Source organism: Euprymna scolopes, chromosome 37, assembly GCF_053919585.1.
Source record: "Euprymna scolopes isolate OS-2025 chromosome 37, ASM5391958v1, whole genome shotgun sequence".
Classification (NCBI taxonomy): Eukaryota; Metazoa; Mollusca; class Cephalopoda; order Sepiida; family Sepiolidae; genus Euprymna; species Euprymna scolopes.
Genome location: NC_136518.1, coordinates 48,384,965 through 48,403,247, shown reverse-complemented (window position 1 = coordinate 48,403,247; position 18,283 = coordinate 48,384,965). Strand labels below are relative to the sequence as shown.

At 32.5% G+C, this 18,283-nt stretch overlaps 1 protein-coding gene across 1 annotated transcript in view; it reads left to right on the top strand.

Moving 5' to 3' along the window:
* LOC145261148 (intraflagellar transport protein 172 homolog) overlaps nt 1–18,283 on the top strand; it is a 265,859-nt gene that overhangs the window by 170,569 nt on the left and 77,007 nt on the right. Inside the window, exons 29-32 of the mRNA XM_080119448.1 lie at nt 8,788–8,877; nt 11,394–11,491; nt 14,390–14,525; nt 17,064–17,180. Coding sequence (XP_079975574.1) covers nt 8,788–8,877; nt 11,394–11,491; nt 14,390–14,525; nt 17,064–17,180 — 441 coding nt within the window. The remainder of the gene's footprint in view (nt 1–8,787; nt 8,878–11,393; nt 11,492–14,389; nt 14,526–17,063; nt 17,181–18,283) is intronic.

The window sequence follows — 18,283 nt, the reverse complement described above, 5'->3', positions numbered from 1 at the left end:
GTGTGTGTGTGTGTCTCCAGCTTGAGAAGAATGGGTTGAGTAGAGAAGAAAGAGAAAGATTGAATTTTTAACAGAAAGATGTTACTTTTGTTCAGAAAAATAAGCAAAGGGATTGGAATTTTAGTTAGAATAATAAAATACAGTTTACCAAGACAATGACTGACCTGGATAGATCCAAAAGGCTAAAGAAATATATTAGTCGAGCAAGTGACTGCTCGACAACAAAATGTTACTTGCGAGACTAAAATTGCGTAATGACGCCGTAGGTTCTGCTTGAAAAAACAAATTTCTAATTTCCTCGCCAAATATTTAACGAATTCCTTTTTGAATTGTAATAATAATAATCTCCATGTTCTTCTGTTTCATTTCAGATATTATTTTATATAATTTGATATAATATCGATTTTAAAAAAATCTTTTTTACAAAATCGTTTTTTAAAAGTTTTCCGAGGACTATTTATACTACCATAACATAACATTAACTGTCTGCTAAAACTATTACTACTACTCTTTATCTCTATAACAGCATCACTCACTGCTTGTTAGAGAGAAAAAGAGAGAGGTGAGTGAGGAAAAAAGGCAGTATGTTTGTATATATATATATATATATATATATATATATATATATATATATATATACAGAGAGAGAGAGAGAGAGAGAGAGAGAGAGAGAGAGTATATATAAACACACTACCTTTTTTCCTTGTTCACCTCTCTCTTTCTCTCTTTAATTCTAGCAAGCAGTCAGTGAATGCTCAGATGCTGTTATAGAGATATAGAGTAGTAGTAATAGTAGTAATAGTTTTAGCAGACAGTTAAATGTTCTGTTATGGTAGTATAAATAGTCGCACACACGAACATTGCAGCGTGTGTTTTTCTTTCGTTGATGACGTTTTGTACCATATGTGTGTGTGTGCGTATATTTATAACTATTTATTTAACAGAAAAAAAGAAACAATTTCCAGAAAGTTTTATTGTCTTAACAGAAAAAAATATAATATTAAAAAAAAAAACTGAAACTTTGTCGTGTGTAAAGCGTAAAACTTGAAATAAAATATTTTTAAAAACATATTTTAAAATATTTAAATATTTAAAAAATATTTGAAACATTAATAATTCGTAATATTGTGATAAACCTTTAATAATTCGTATTATCGTGATTTGGCGGTTTTATGCTCAAATAAAATTTTTAAAAATATTAAAATATTTTTTTAAAACCATGAAACTTTGCTGTGCGTAATAAAAGAAAATATGGTACTCTTGCATTATTTGACCTGAATTCTCGTAAATTCCCGTCAAGCATGGATCAGGCGAGACCGGCAATCATCGGTGTCAGCCGAGCATTGTTCAAATGTTGAAACGCTAACTCGAATTTTTATTTTATTTATTTAATTTTTTTTTTTTCTGTCATGTTTTTAGTAATTTTTAAGGTGATATTAAGGGGGTAGGGTGACTTTATTTTCTGATTAGTTACTTATTTATTATTATTATTATTTTAATTGAATTTTTGGGAGTTTGATTAGCCAATGAAAAAGTGCTATCTAAATGGAAGCAGACGACATTCAAATTGGAAGAAAGCGACTAAACCAACACAAAAAAGAAAAGAAAAGCTGAAAAACAAATATATTTTCAAATTTGCCAAACAGAAAAATGACAGGATGTTAGAAAAAGAACTGAAAATATCGATGCAGACAATATAGAGAATAAATGACTGTCCCAAAAATGAGGTGCAACAATAATGCAACATTGAACACAAATGTTTACTTTAAAAAAAGATTGCGTGTAAAGGATGGTTTCTCCTGGAGATGTACAAATGGACAGTGCCACCAAAAGAACTTGACTGAACAACAAGTCTTGAAAATAAAAATAAAAAACAAGAAAAAAAAATGTGGTCCCAAAACAAAACAAAAAACTTGTACTTACACCTAACAATTACACGTTTCTTGGAGAAAAAAAATCAAAACTTTCTGTTGGTAAATATTTTGCAAAAAAATAAATAAAAAATAAAAATTAAATACTAAAATGAAATGAACATATTTTCATTTTTCAAGGTAGTTTTTTTTTTGTTATTTTTGATTATTTGCATTTTAATTTTTTCCGGTTTGTTTTTTTTTTGTTTTTTTTTTTTAAATAACGGTAACAAGTGCATAAGCACCAAATTTTTGTTTTGTTTTGCTTTGCTTTCATTTTGTTTGTTTATTAAATCCAGCCCCCCCCCCCCAAAAAAAAAGTAAAGTGTTTTTTCACCAATTTTCCTATTAATAATTACTTACACTCCGGCAAAAAACTACCCCCCCCCCCAAAAAAAAAAAAAAACAAAAAAAAAACCAGATAAAACATGAGACAAGAGGGTGCTATGTATCTATTCTGTACTTTCACCTAGCAATTTAATAAAAAAAATTGTAAAACTGTAATTAAACTTGAAAATACTATTAAAGTTGCCTCATGGGGAAATATCTTTTTATCTTCCAGCTGAACAGTGCGCAAATGAAACCACTGAATGGTTCAAAACAGCAATTGAAGTAAATGTTCCCATATGGAAATTCTATAGCACACCCCACTCTCCCCAATGGTTTACTTCTACTTGTGCAGCTGCCATTGCTCAAAGGCAGCATGCACACTGCAGATTCAACCGACATAATTTCAGTTCAAACAGACGAAGTACATAGAAGCTAGAAGTAATTGTAAGAGAGAAATAGCGACAGCTAAGCCAGAATATACTGAAACAACCAGAAAACGCATCGAAGCACAGAAATTAGGAACTCGTGGTTTTTGGAAAATCTAGAACAGAGTAGTAAATAATGGGCAGTCAACAATTCCCCCACTATCAAACAATCATGAGGTTGTTTGCACAACAATCGAGAAGGTTAACCTGCTTGCCAGTTGGTTTGCCTCTTACTCCACATTGGACCCGGCACACCATTCTCTCCCTGACTTTCCTTTGCAGACAGACGCCACACTAGACGATTTGAAAATCACCCCTTCTCAGGTACAAGGTATCATAACAAACCTAGACACCTCAAAAGCATGTGGACCCGATCTCATCCTGGCTGTGCTATTAAAAAAATGCTTTGCTGAGGTTGCTCCAGTTCTCTCCAAACTTTACAACAAATGCTTCAATGAATCTTGTTTTCATAACTGCTGAAAAATCGCTTCTGTGGTACCAGTTTTCAAGAATTCTGGCGAAAGAACTGATCCATTAAATTATCGCCCCATTAGCCTCCTCTCGCTTTTCACCAAAATATTTGAGTCCTTAAATAATCAAGCTCTAGTCCATCACCTTACAGCTGCTAAACTCCTGACCAATAATCAATATGGATTTAGGCAAGCTCGTTCCACAGCAGATATCCTAACTGTAATCTCTGAACATATATACCATGTACTGGACAAAATAGGGGAGAGTAGAGCGGTAGCCCTTGATATATCTATGGCTTTTGACAGGGTATGGCACGATGGTCTTTGAAGAAAAATTAGATCATATGTTATTACTGGAAGAATACATAATATAATTAAATCCTTCTTAAGTAAGAGAAAAATCCAGATTGTCCTTGATGGTCGTACATCTAAACAATAAGATATAAACGCAGGAATACCTCAAGGGTCTATTCTTGGACTTTATTATTCTTGATATTCATAAATGACATCCCTGATAAAATTGTTTTTGAGATTGGTAAATTTTCTGATGACACCACACTCTATAGCAGGCACGAGGGGAAAATAAATGAACACATATCTAAGGAAATGGCAGAAACACTAGAGGATGACCTCCAATCTGTAGTGGACTGGTGACAAAAATGGAGGGTCACACTCAATGCTGCCAAGACTAAGCTTGTTTCCTTCAATAATTACAAGAAACCTTCTCTACCACCAATAGCAATGGCCAAGAACACATTACCCGAAAGTACTTCCTTTAAACTGCTTGGTCTGATGTTTATAGGGAACATGAACTGGAATAGATACATTGAGAGCATTGCCAAGGCTGCTGCGAAGAAACTGGGCTCTCTCTACCATGCTAGAAAACTACTTATGCCTGAAAGTATCCTGTACCTCTATAAGGCCACCATTCATCCATGTATGGAGTATTGTTGTCACATTTGGGATGGTGCAGCTGTTACTAGTCTCTCACTTCTGGACAGGGTTCAAAAGAGAGTTGCCAACCTGATAGGTCGTGAACTGTCATCTAGGCTTCAGCCTTTGTCCCATCGATGAAATATTGCATCCCTCTGCTTGTTCTACAAGTACTTTAACGGTGAATGTTCTGACGAACTACAAGCACTTATACCCCCTCAATGTCAACACCCCTGGCAAACCTGACAAGCAGCTAAATCCCACCCCTTCACAGTAGAGATCCCTAGATGTAAGAAAGCCTTCTACTCTAAGTTTCTTCCCCAGAACTGCTAAACTTTGGAACTCCCTTCCAGGATTCTGCTTTCCCAACTGTACTGATATGCAGAAGTTCAATTGCAATGTAAACAAACATCTTGCTACTCATCTCCCTTCATAATGCCCCTGCAAATTATGTCCCCGATAGTAGCCTCCTACTTCAAAGTGGCACTGTGCCTTGTTTAGGGTGAAAATTTGAATAAAAAAATATTTCTGGCCCAAATTTCAAAGTAAAATCAGCTATTCTGCACACTTTGAATAAAATCGATGTTGGGCATTATACTTGTATTGTTAGAAATAATAATAACAAGTGGAATATTGTCAGTCACACCAACATTTCTAATGTCAATTTTCCTTTCGAAATGTCCAACATTGTTGGAATTTTTTTTTTTTTTGAAAAGTTATGAAGGAAATAAAAATTTGGCAAAAAACAGGTCATATATCCAATCTAAATAGAAAACAAAATAGTGGTGGCTTTCTCCTTTAACATTCAACCATCACCTTGGCGTGGCATGGGGTTGTAACTGTATCCCTGCAGGCAAACAATGGCACTGTTGAATCATTATAACTCAATCGGAAAAAAGATTTCTGCTTCAACAGATAAATGTGCAATAAAATGTTTAACCGGAAAATTATTTTTCTGAAACTATTGATCAATATTACACTTTAAAAAGAAAGATACTAGAGTTTTAAAAAAACTATTTACACTCAAATAATTAAAAAATTTGCTAAAAACTGACTCTTCAATTCTCGAACATTGTAATGAATGTTAATAAAATACTGAGCACTTGGAAAAAGTCACTAGAACTTTTCCTACTGCAATGAAATATTTATGTGTTCAAATAAATAGATTTATATTTGAAAATTACAATCCTCAGCGAATTAATTCTGAAATTATGAATTTGGCCGGCAATCATCGTGTTAGCCGAGCAGCGTAACAGACGCAGACTAAGGAAAAAAGCAAAACAAACCGAAAAAAAAATAAAAATGCAAATTATCAAAAAATAACAAAAAACCTACCTTGAAAAAACAAATATGTTTATTTAATTTATTTATTTTTTTTTTTTTTTGCAAAATATTTATCAACAAGTTATTTAAAAAATGTTATCTTCAAGAAAAGTTTGTTTTTTTTTTTAATTTAGTTATTTTTTTTTATTACATTTTCACCCCAAACAAGGCACATTGCCACTTTGGTGTAGGGGGCTACTATCAGGAGCAGCAACTACTATGTTGGGATTTGGGCAGCAAGATGTCGGTTCACGTTACACTTGAACTTCTGCATGTCAGTACAGTTGGGGAAGCAGTGGCCTGGAATGGAATTCCAGAGTTTAGCGGTTCTGGGGAAGAAACTACTGGAGTAGAAAGATCTTTTACATCTAGAGATCTCTACTGTGTGAGGGTGGGATTTAGCTGCCTGTCGTTGTTTACTTGTATAAGTGGTAGGTGTAAGTAACATTTTTTTTTTGTTTTTCTTTAACCATATTTTTTTTTTCTTGTTTTTTATTTTATTTTCAAGACTTTTTGATCAGTCAGGTTGTTTTTTTTGTTTTTGTTAGGTGGAGGATTATACAGAAATAGAAAAACATGGTTGTTTTTTTGTTTGTTTTTTTTCAAGAAATAGTGATTTTTTTTAATTTATTTAAAAAAAATTGATTTTAACGGTTGTTAATTGTCGGCGGAAGAACTTTCTTGATGAGGATATTTCCTTAGGAATCTTTTACTTTGGTTGACTGTTGATCGGCCATCGACAGCAAAGAGGGAGGTGATGTGGTGGAGGGAGATGGAAGGAAACCTCCCAACCGGGTAGCTTTTGGAAATGTGACTTATGATGGAGACAAAAGGATCGTTTCCAAATTTTTGTCTCCACATAAATTCAAGTAAATATGGACCCAGAAGCTCTCGGCTGGTCCCACATTCTTGCTCGTTTTGCTTCCTTCCACATCCTCTCAATGTGGTTCGTTGTTTTTCTAGCATGCACAGATTTATTTCCTTGCCTGTCATTTTTTCCTGTTTGGCGAGTCTGAAAATATAGTTGTTTGTCAACATTTTTTGGGGGGTTCAGTCGATTTCTTCCAATTCGAATGTCGTCTGCTTTCATTTACATATCGCTTTTTCATTGCCTAATCAAACTCCCAGAAATTGAAGTACAAAAAAAAATTTTTAAATAAATAAATCATTAAAAATAACTAATCATAAATTACAAAATTACTAAAAACATAAAAAAAAAATAACTTTTTAAAGTCGAATTAGCGTTTCAACATTTGAACAACGCTAGGCTGACACCGATGATTATCGGTCTCACCTGATCCAGGCTTGACGGGAAATCACGAGAATTCAGGTCAAATTATGCAAGAGTACCATGAATTTCAATACAAAAAAAAAATTGCACAAATTTCAATGTAAAAACAGCTATTGTGCACACTTTTATTAAAGTTTATTTTGGGCATTATATTTGAATTGTTAGGAATATTTCCCATAATTTTAATTTTCATTCCAAAATATCTTACAATATTGGCATTTCTTTTGAAAAATATAAAAGGAACAAATAATTGAGAAAAATCAGGTCATATATCCAATAGAAATTATTAATAAATATAATGCTATTATTTCTGTTGTTGTTAATGTTGTTGATAAATATAATTTTAAAAAGTTAGGTATTTTTTGAAAAAGATGTCTGCCTCAACAGAAAAATGTTCAACTGGAAAATTATTTTACCGAAAACTATTAATATTAAACTATAAAAAGGAAGATACTAGAATTAAAAAGAAATAATATTTTATTTATACTCAATCAGATGTGCCTTATGCACTAATAAAAATGTAATTGGCATTTTGTTGCACTTTTTAAGATTTTAAATATTTATAAATTTTCTCATTATAAAAAATGATTATTATATTGATTATAATTTTTTGACAGAAGAAATAAAATGAATTGCATATAAAACATGCAAAGAAAAATTTTAAATGGCTGTTTACTGTACATGAAACAATATTTTTATGAATATTAAACTAAATAAACGATTCTAAAATGCTCATGATCATATATTTACGTATTTATACCCTCACGGTTAACTACGCGTACATTATTACCACGCATTGTTTTAAAAAATTTATAATTTCCTTTGTTGGTTTTAGCGTCGTAAATTATGACATTTTTCATTACTTACATTAACATTATTTACGTATTGTTACATTAAAAAAAAAATTTGTACCAGCTTTCTTTTTATAATGTTTGGTATGAATGTCCAAAATTATAAGATGCAAAAATGAATGAATGTCTTAGTAAACAGGACCACTTTTCTTTTCTTTTTAATATTCTTAACATTCGGAAGTTGAGGGTGTCTATTCCTAAAGCTGTTCTTAACATGAGGAGGTTGGGTGTTGGGCAACAACAACAACCGTACTTTAAATTTTTCTACAAGAGGAAAGCGGCATGCTTCCACCGGACAACGCTGGTTAATGGGTCCTACTTGTATAATAATATAGCACATATTTGCTTTGATGTATTCCAAGCAACACTAAGTTGCTTGTCTTTTCCTTCCCAACTCAACACTATAATGAAACCCATATCTGTTTATATTTGTTCATGGGGAACACCAGATTTCCTATCAATACCCTCTCCTCCTTAATAACATAATGAAACATATATTTGTTTTAATGTAATATAAACAGCTGTATATGTCAACTTACCCTCACCTCCCGGACTAAATGTATTATAATTAGAGTAGGAGGAGAGAGAAAGGTGGTATCTACCAAAAAATATTTTACAATTACATAACTTCCAAACTCTGCTTTCTCTGACATTTTGTGAAAGTGAGTTACTTCCCTTAGATCTTACTTACAAAACAGAAAAAGACATAAATCTGCATATGTACATGTGCATAATAAATAACTAAATAAATATTTATAATAATATAACTGCTTAATATTCAAGCAATAATTTAATAATATAATTATAATACTAATTTAATAATGAAAAACATAAATGCCAACCTGCATTTCAAAATGATTTAAGTACACATGTGAACCTATTCTCTTGTGCTGCTATTGCTTCAACGGGCCTCCATCAAATGGTTGTTCATATTTAAAATTTTTTTGTTTTTTTGAAGATGAGGTTTACCTCGAAAATTTAGAGAACTTAACACCACAATACTATCCTGGTTTGACACATTATGTTGTAAAATAAATAAATTATAATTGAAAATTATTGAAATTTTTCTTTATTGTCATTATTCTTGTTACTTTGTCTTGTGCCCAACAGTGTTTTTCTGCAAGACTGCATTATCATAGCCTTCAAACACAACTCCTTATACATTATGCACAATGCTTCAAGCAAAATACAACATCCTTCTTATTTTACAATTAGTCATCATTAGATAATTGTTTTTCTTACATTTCATTCCAGATTGCAGAACGACTTTATATAGAGGCCAACTGTATGCGAGAGGCGGTGGATATGTATAACAATGCTGGTATGTGGCAAGAAGCCCATAAGGTAGAGTATTTGGGGGGGGGTCAATGAGGTTTCATGGATCCCACAAAATATGCAAAACAAAAGAAGCGCCTTTGAGTCAGCACCGAGAATTTAGAATGATAGGGATATGATCTTATTGTTTGTTTTTTGAAAAATTTTGTAAATAAAAGAAAACGCATACTACAATAAAAAATAAATATGTAATATATCCCTGCTTCACTTCTCTCCAAACAAATCTTTTTCTATATTAAAAATCGATTTTGTGACAAAAAAGAAAACAAACACTTTTCTTTTCTGCTTGTTTACAAATACCATGTGCATCGAAAGTCAAATGGTGTTGACTCAATGACATCTATTTTGTTTTGGTTATTTTGTGGGATCTTTGAAACCTAATTTCTTTTTCTTTTTTTTTTTTAAGTCAAATTTATGAAATTACTTGAAAAATTCTCATTTGATATATGTACTTGATGAATATGAAAACTTTTTGCCCAATTGACACTAAATTGTGTATACACCCTTGGGAGATTTTTTTTTATCATGTTTTAGAGCCATCACAAATTATAATGATCAGTTCATTATTGTAGGAGATTATACTGTATACACATACATATATGTATGTATGTATGTATATATATATATATATATATATATATATATATATATATATATATATATATTTCTGTTGGTATAAAAATAATTGTTAATATATATTTTTAAAAATATCAAGGCCTCTTAAGAAAAAAAAAATTGAGCCCGCATTAAGTAATTATGAATAAGCAACCAACTTAGACTTAAATGCAATATTCCTACTTTCTGTTGTTGAATTTTGAAATTTATATATTTTAAGCAACATGGTAAGTAAAATTGTGACAATATTGATAGCTTAAAAAGGGTTGATGTGCCACAGAGACGAATGTAAAAATTTAGCTAGTAACAAAGAGAGTGGAAAGAAAAGGCCAAAAAGGAAAGAAAGAAAAGATAAAGGAGGAAAACGGGAAGAAGCAGAGGGTTCAAACTGTGTCAATTGTTTGTAGAAGTCATAAAAGAAAAGGGATTGGTAAGAAATATTCTGGATTTTCTTAAAGAAAGTCTTTGAGTCATTTGCTTTGCCAATAAAACTTAATAGTATTTGATAATAACTTTATTTTCCAAGGATTTGTGAAATAAAAAAATTGGATGATGCTTTTAATGGCCCTTTATTCAGCGATGTGAAATATCTTTCTCGTGGAAGGTGGTCTTGTCACAGAGCCGTGTCCAGACAAATAACATAAGACCTTTGACCAATATCGAAACAAGGATGATCAATGAGAAATTGTTGTTCAGACACTGATTATCGCATAAGCAAAATGTTGAGTGGGTCAATCGATGCCGCTAACACCACTAACCGAATTCTTAAGTCTGTCAAGTGTTTCATTGCTTATCAAATACTGAAATGACCACACCCATCCACTGTGATGATTGTTAATTAAAACACCTACCGATAACCTCTTTTCTGTGGTTGGAACTGATAACAAATTAAATAAAAAAGAATTGTGATTTCGGGGGATCGGCCTAAATGTTAGGGGGAAAACCTCTGTCATGGTAGCCGGGGAAGATGGAAAGTAGGTGAAGAAGAAGGACATGGGTATGTTATGAATCTGCGAGTGTCAGAAGAGTGGATCCTTGCATATAGCAAGAAGAATAATGTATTATCAAGAATTGTGAGTTAAATTCTATTGGTAGAGGGTCAGAGTCATCCCCCAGTGAATTCTCCATATAAGTCAGTACATTGGGAGATTCAGAAAGCGACTCAACTGGACTAGACCAAGACTCTGATTTGCTCCCCATTGAACTCTACATCACTGAAAAACTGATCCCCAGACTTAGGGTTGATGATTAAACTTGAAAATCACCTGGACTTTATCAGAGGGTGCCGTCCAAACATAAATATTAAGGGCCTAAGACGAAACTTGTGAAGAATCAGACGGTATAATTTTTCTTCTGCAGATAATTATGTTATTCAAAAAAACCTGGCATCGAAGTGTTATTCTATCTGCTTTTGGTTTAACTAATCTTTTCTTCCCGCTAATACAGACCTTGTCAACCAGTGCCGGAGGATTTGCACTTTCGATCTTTTTACAACATGGGGGAAGTTGTAATTTGACCTTTCAATACCAAGAGCCTTTTCTAGGGTGACTACCGAGCACCAAGAGACCAATTGCGACCCAGAACGACCAAATTTGGTAATATCGCTAATTGAACATCATTGAAGGAGGAAAAAAGGGTACAATATGGCTATATTATTTTGGGGGAAAATGTTAACATTTAGCGGGTGCATATATTGAAACATTGTAGTAAGTTTTTTTCTAATGAACCAATAATTATGAAATTTGGCATATATATTCTTGGCAACTCGGTGAGTAATATGGGTACATTATATTTTTTGTAAACTCTACCATTTAGGGAAAGTGGCCCTACTCGCAGAATTGTTTAGAAGAAATGCTAATTTTATTTTATATGCCTGTTATTTTTTTTCTTTTTTCTTTGCTTTTATGCAGCTGGCATCAACATTTATGAATAGTGATGATGTTAGTACGTTGTATGTGACTCAAGCTGATGAATTAAAAGATCAAGGCCGATACAAAGAGGCTGAAAGGTAAGAAGTTTGAAAGGATGTATGTAATGAGGTTAATGATGATTTTATTGTTTTTTTACTAATGAGTTGTCATTTACCAAGACCAAATGCCACTCGAGGATAATTGCAAAATTGTGTGTGGACATTAGATGGGCGTTTTTACAGTAATTAGAAATTTTGTAAAAAGCAATAAATCTCTAAATATTTTGAAATCTTAAAAGAATCTGAATTGGAATCAATATAATTGGATCGAAATCGAGAATTTAGTACAGAATCAGTAATTGTATCAGAATCGGGGAAAAATTTGGGAATTGTTCCATCAGTAGTACAGAAAATTGTGTCCCGGCAGGAAGTCATGTAGCAAAAAGGCCAAATATATCTTGTCTTTTGGATGTTCAACATCAAAGCAAATAGATTTCTTTGTTAAAACTTTTCCACCACCTTGACAGGAAATGTCCAAGAAGAATCTCCAGTAAGCTAGATGAACTTTCTATAAAAACCAAACCAAATAAATCAAACAGAAACTAAGATACAGCCCAGAGCAAATAATGGAGTTATTTCTTGTTCTTTTTAATTGCTTCCATTATTATTATAGTCACAAAAAGACAATTAAGGTCTCTGTGATGACTACTGCTGTTACTACAGAGACGCGACTACTCATTGAACTGATTACTTAATGTATCAACAAGTCGACTGCTGTTTTCTATCAATGAGATGTTGCTGGCTAGCTGTTTATGTTTACAAAACAAAAATATTTATATAAAAACGCTATTTAACATTTTCTTAATAACAGTGCTTTAGACCACACTTGTTTCAGAAGATTAAAGACACTTACCATTTGAAAAAGAGGTCTTACCTTGAAATATTTTATGAAACCTGATTACACACTTTAGATCACTGTGTAGAAGTTGTATTGGATTATTTGGACTACTGGTCTCATCTTCAAGGTTATTCTCACAATGTTTTTGTAAGTGTAAACTTCAATCTTCTTTAGGTCTATCTTATCAAACTCTGAATCTATAAGAAATTTCAAATGGAATTCTTTATTTAATCCACATAGATAACATGCTTTCATTCCATCAGCCATGACCAGGTAGACATCTAATATATCCCTGGGTGAATATAATCAGTATAAAATAATGAGACTCAACATACAATGGTACAAGGTAACAAATAGATATCGACAATTGAATGTACCTTGAATGCTGTACTATCAAGACTAACTTACTCTCCACTCGATTACCGCTTTCTAGCATCTTTTGTAGACTGAGTAATTCATTCTCAGGGAGTGTCAGAATCTTCTGCTATATCAAAGTTTTAATAATTCTCAGTTGTATTCTTAGCATCACCTGCACTAAATATTAAACCTTCAATCTTCAAAAGAATGTACTTGACACTTTATCTGTTATGCCACATGTCGTTATGGAAAAAATTTAGAAGCATGACATTTCTTGTGTAGCAGGCGGGTGCATATTGAGGACATATAACGGGGGCAACATTTATAATGGATTACACACAGTTCATATTCATAACACATAGGAGATAAGAATTTATTATTTAGTGAAGGAGGGGAACTTCATTAGCACTTTTGAGGAGGGAGATTCCGTTACACTTTGGAAGGAGGGTGTTTCATATAAAGTTCTTTTACAAATATGATAAACAAAATCACATTACCTTTCAGGTTGAAAGATGACAACAAAGACAAAGGTCTACAAAATACATAATGTCTATTCTCCTAGCTAGATGATTGATGATCAGGAATTCAATTGCCCTTCGGAGTTACATTTTCTTGTTTCCCTTTCTGGTCACTTCCAAAAGGGTTTCAGCTAACTCTCCTCCTCTGACAGTTCTGAGCTCAACTCTGCCTGAACTGACTGATTTCGGGCCCTCTTAACTGAATATATTGAAAACTATCTTTCTTTGTGACGTCAAAAACATGCTCAAACATGTGCTCTCCTCATATGGATTTACATATATGTTAAATATGTTTTTGGCAAAAACAAGGACATTCCTTAATTTACATTGTCTGGTATCTGACCTAACTAGTTGTATCATTATTTAGTTATTTCTAAACAAAATGGTCAATTCACTAAATTCCTGAAATTGCATTATGTATTCACTTTTAACTTTTGAATACTGTGTTCCATTCTAGCCTTTTCTTTATAATAAATATTATTTTCAAACTTATTTACTTTGTTTATCTAATTACTGGGATCTGTTCCCTTCCATATATAACGCATTGTGTTGAAGTTGAGATTAATAAAGCAAGATTAACTATTAAAAAAGATTGCTTTATTTTTTTTTAATTGTAATTGATTGAATTTTAATTTTAACATCAGAAAATGACAGTAATACATTATAATAAATTAATATAAATCTAAATTAATTAATTAATATTAATCTGATACACACCAAATAACTTCAAAGTAAATAAATAAATAATTAGTGTCAATAATAAATAAATCTAATAGGAATTATTTAATAATTTCAAACCTCTAAATCTAATTTGCTGTGAGGTAGTTGTATGGTTAACTACAGTAATATAAAGAAAAACAATATCACCAGCACATAAGATCACATGAGTTCCAAGAGATTTAAAACACTTTACCATTTGATAAAGAGGTTTTACCTCGAAATATAAAATAGAGCATTGCATTTTGAGTGTCGCCCACACTGTGGATTGAACCTTCTTCAATGCATGCGACATGCAAAATACAGTGGTGAATTATTTCATAATTTAAAACCTCTAAATCTAATTTGGTGCAAGGTATTCGTATAATTAACTGCAGTAATGTAAAGGAAAACAATATCACACAATATATACATAGGTTTGTAATTTTTGTAATTTTTTAGCATTTTTAAATATGATTTTAAAATTTTATTCATTTTTTTTTTTTTTTTTTTTTTAAACTTTTAAAGACTGTTTGTGGCCGTGGAGAAACCTGACCGTGCTATTAACATGTACAAAAAATTGAAAATGTATCCGGATATCATTCGACTTGTCAAGCAGTACCATAGTGATATGCTAGAAGTAACTTATTGTGAATTAGCAAAGGTAAAATTTTGTTTGCAAATTTTTTTTTTTTTTTACTCTTTTTTGTGTCATTTTACTTCAAAGTTCTGAAAAAGCAACGGGCACTTTCCTCAAGGCTAACACTTGATTTCTATATGATATACATAGACGTTCGAATATTCCATTAAATCTCTCTTACATCTCAAATGTTGAGTTAGTAAAGAAGTTCAGAATATTAATTTTCCTCTCCCCAATTGATCAGTTCAATATGTTATGATATATCTTTCTTGTGGTCTCTTGGCTTTACTTGTTTCCAGGACAAGAATTCCCCTTGTCTGGTGGAGTATCCAACTTAGTGCTGTTACTATAGGTAACATCACTTGAAGAAGATGCACCATTCCTCACATAAAACCACTGTGGATTAGTTATTTCGAGGTTGGGCCATGAATATTTAGTCAGGGTTTACTTGTAGGGAAAATTATCCTCATACTAGGTTGTTCTGACAAACTCCGATACACAGAGACCTTAGGAAATTGACAGTGTCTAGTAGGCATTCAAGTTCTCTCTCTCTCTTTACAGTTATTTTGTTTTATTAATTCATGTTAAAAATAAGATTATTTGATATTCTAATTCATTCAAATTAGTAATGTGTGGACAGAGAATTTAAGCATAACAATGCTAATAATTGTGGTGTATTACTTTGGTACTAATGTTTGCATAAAAAATAAGACAATAAAAGGTTTGTGATCAACAAAGATGTTTTGTTCACTAGTGTGGTTTTCTTTTTTTAAATTTTTATCTGGAAACCATTCAAAGATAAGGATTAATGAGTGTTAGATAGTGACACAACACCATGATGATCAGTTTAGAGCCTTATTGGAAGGCAATCCATGCACAGCTGTTCAAGAACTTGCATATAGGACAATTTCCAACCTCTTGAAAGGGATTGGGAAGCCAAAAATCTTGATAAATGGGTGCCTCACAAATTGAACGACAACCAAAAGAAATGTCATTATGAAGTGTCATTTTTCCTTTCTTTTATACAACAAGAACGATCCATTTCTCGACTGGGTTGTGACTTGCAACGAAAAGTGGATTCTTTATGACAACCGGTGACACTCATCTCAGTGGTTAGACATTGAGAAAACTCCACAACACTTCCTGAAACCAGAATTGCACCAAAAGATCATGCTGATTGTTTGATGGCCTGCAACTAGTCTCATCCTTTAGTTTTTTTAATGCAAGCAAAACCCTTACGGCAACAAATGGATGAAATGCATCAGAAACTTTGACAACAACACCCAGCATTAGTCAACAGAAAAGGCCCAATTCTCCTCCATGACAATTCCCGACTGTATGTTGCTAAACCGACCCTGCAGAAGTTGAATGAATTGAGCTACAAAACTCTGCCTCATTTGAGATGTCTCACCTACCGACTACCACTTTTTCAAGCATCTTGGAAACTTTCTGCGTAAGAAATGCTTCAAAAACCTAAGTAATATCAAAAACGTCTTCAGCGACTTCATCACCACCAGAACACAAGATTTTTATGTTACTGGCATAAATACACTTGTTTTCCATTGGAAAAAGTGTGTTGATTCTGATGGTCAATGGTCTTATTTTGATCAATAAATTTTTATTTGAGTTGAGATATGTTCATCTGAATTTAAAAGTTAAAACCGCAAGAACTGTCTTGTGAACCTGATATTTAACAGGATGGTTTAACAATAACTTATTTACATTAGACTTGAAAACAACCATGTCATAATCAGCTGGGAAACAGCCCCATGATATTGTGTTCTACAGACATTTCTAGGGAAGAAACTCTGCTCATGAAATTTTCACTTAGTTTTAGATGCAGGTAAATAGTGAGGGTAACTGTTGAGAGCTGTTGTAGCTAGACGCATACTTGTAGGGAAAATTTTATGATGGGGGACATAGATTGAAGCTAAATCAAGCATTTATTATATAAGTAGTGCAACGATACAAAAAAAAAATGAAGAAATTAACTTATACATGTATTTCAGCTTACTAGAGAGTTCTATGTGCATTAATAACAGGCACAATTTTGATAAAACAACATGAGGATGGACTTTTTACTTCTGAGAGAGAAAAAAAAGAGAGACCAACAAAACTAAAAAAAACTCTTTCAATCTCTGATAAAGTATTTAAAATCCAAAATTAATAAGTATTTAAACTTAAAAAGAAAGAAAAGAAATTTCTTTTCTTTTTTTTTTTGCATTTTAGTGTACTTTTAAACCAGTTTTGATAATCAACTAAGTTTTGGTGATCTGATGATATAATCCAAGGAAAAAAATTCATTAATTCATTTCACGTAAGTCATGTGATTTCATCCTGAGTAGAAAATTGTTCACTTTTGTAGTAACAGCATGCCACAAAGAAGGATGAAGAAAAAGAAAAAATTTGCAAACTAATTTTAGTTCTAATGAGGGTGTTATATATATCACCGAAACTTACAAGTTGTTGATTATCAGCAAATAAATGTTTTTAAAAAAAAATTTTGCCTTGTACTGGTTTTCTAAACTTAAAAATTTAAATTCAAATATTTTTGTCTTGAAGGAACTGGAGATGGAAGGAGACCTACGCCAAGCTGAGTTGTACTTGTTAGAGGCTAATAATGCAAAGGCAGCCATCAATATGTACCGGATGCAAAACATGTGGGAGGATGCATATAGGGTAATGCCGATAATCACAGTACATTGTGAGAGTGTTCATTATGCTTTATTTTATTTTTATAATACACTAATTTAAAAGATTTTGCCATATATACCATGTTATGATAAACTTTTAGGGTTATCTCTCTTTAATGGAACTCTTAAAAGATTTTGTCGTACTTATATAGAGGTGTCATGTTTTTATTTGCAACGGCCACTGGTACCCGTAAATAGCTGGAAGGTGTCAAATGAAATCTTTGTGAAAATACTGACACATTTAAAATGCTGACCAAAAAAAAAAAAAAAAGCAACTTGTTTTAATGAAGACAAAAAAAATGCAATTTTTTAATGGAGGATGTTACTAATCTTTTAAGAAGAAAAGCAAATAAAAACATTCAACTTATGGTAATCTTCTAGAATGAATATTTCTTTAAAAAAAATTTTTTAACACTAATATGAAAAATAAATTTTTTTTTTTTTCTATAATAAAATTTTTCTGGTACTTATGCAGAGAAGGTACTGTGCTGATATAATGTTATTTAGAAATCCATTCTTAACATGGGGAGGGTGTTTTGCAACAAAAACCTAACAGCCAGCCATGGTTCTCCCCAGAAAGTGCTGCTGCTATCGCGCACAGAAATCACTTTTTCCATAGCTACCAACGTAATAGATGCACTGAGACTAAAGCTGCTTTCAGGACTGCCAGCAACCACTGTAAAAGACTAATAAAAAATGCAAGAGAGCTATATGCCCAGTCTGTTAAATCCAAGGTAGCTGATCAGCGGCTTGGTTCCCACCAGTTTTGGCAAATAATAAATAGGATCCTGAACAGAAGTGTGCGTTCTATCCCAACCATTATCAATGGACCAGAGATCATCTCGTCAGCATCAGACAAGGCCAAACTATTTGCAAAGAACTTTGCAGCTAATTCTACCCTATGCAACAAAGGCCATCAACTCCTCATATTTCCTCCTATAACACACAACATGCTAGGTAACATACAAATATCCGTGCATGAGGTCGCCAAGCTAATCAAGAACCTTGATTCCAGTAAAGCAACTAGCCCTGCCAGCATCCCAATTATAGTGTTAAAAAAGCTTCAAGCAGAACTTGCTCCCATACTTA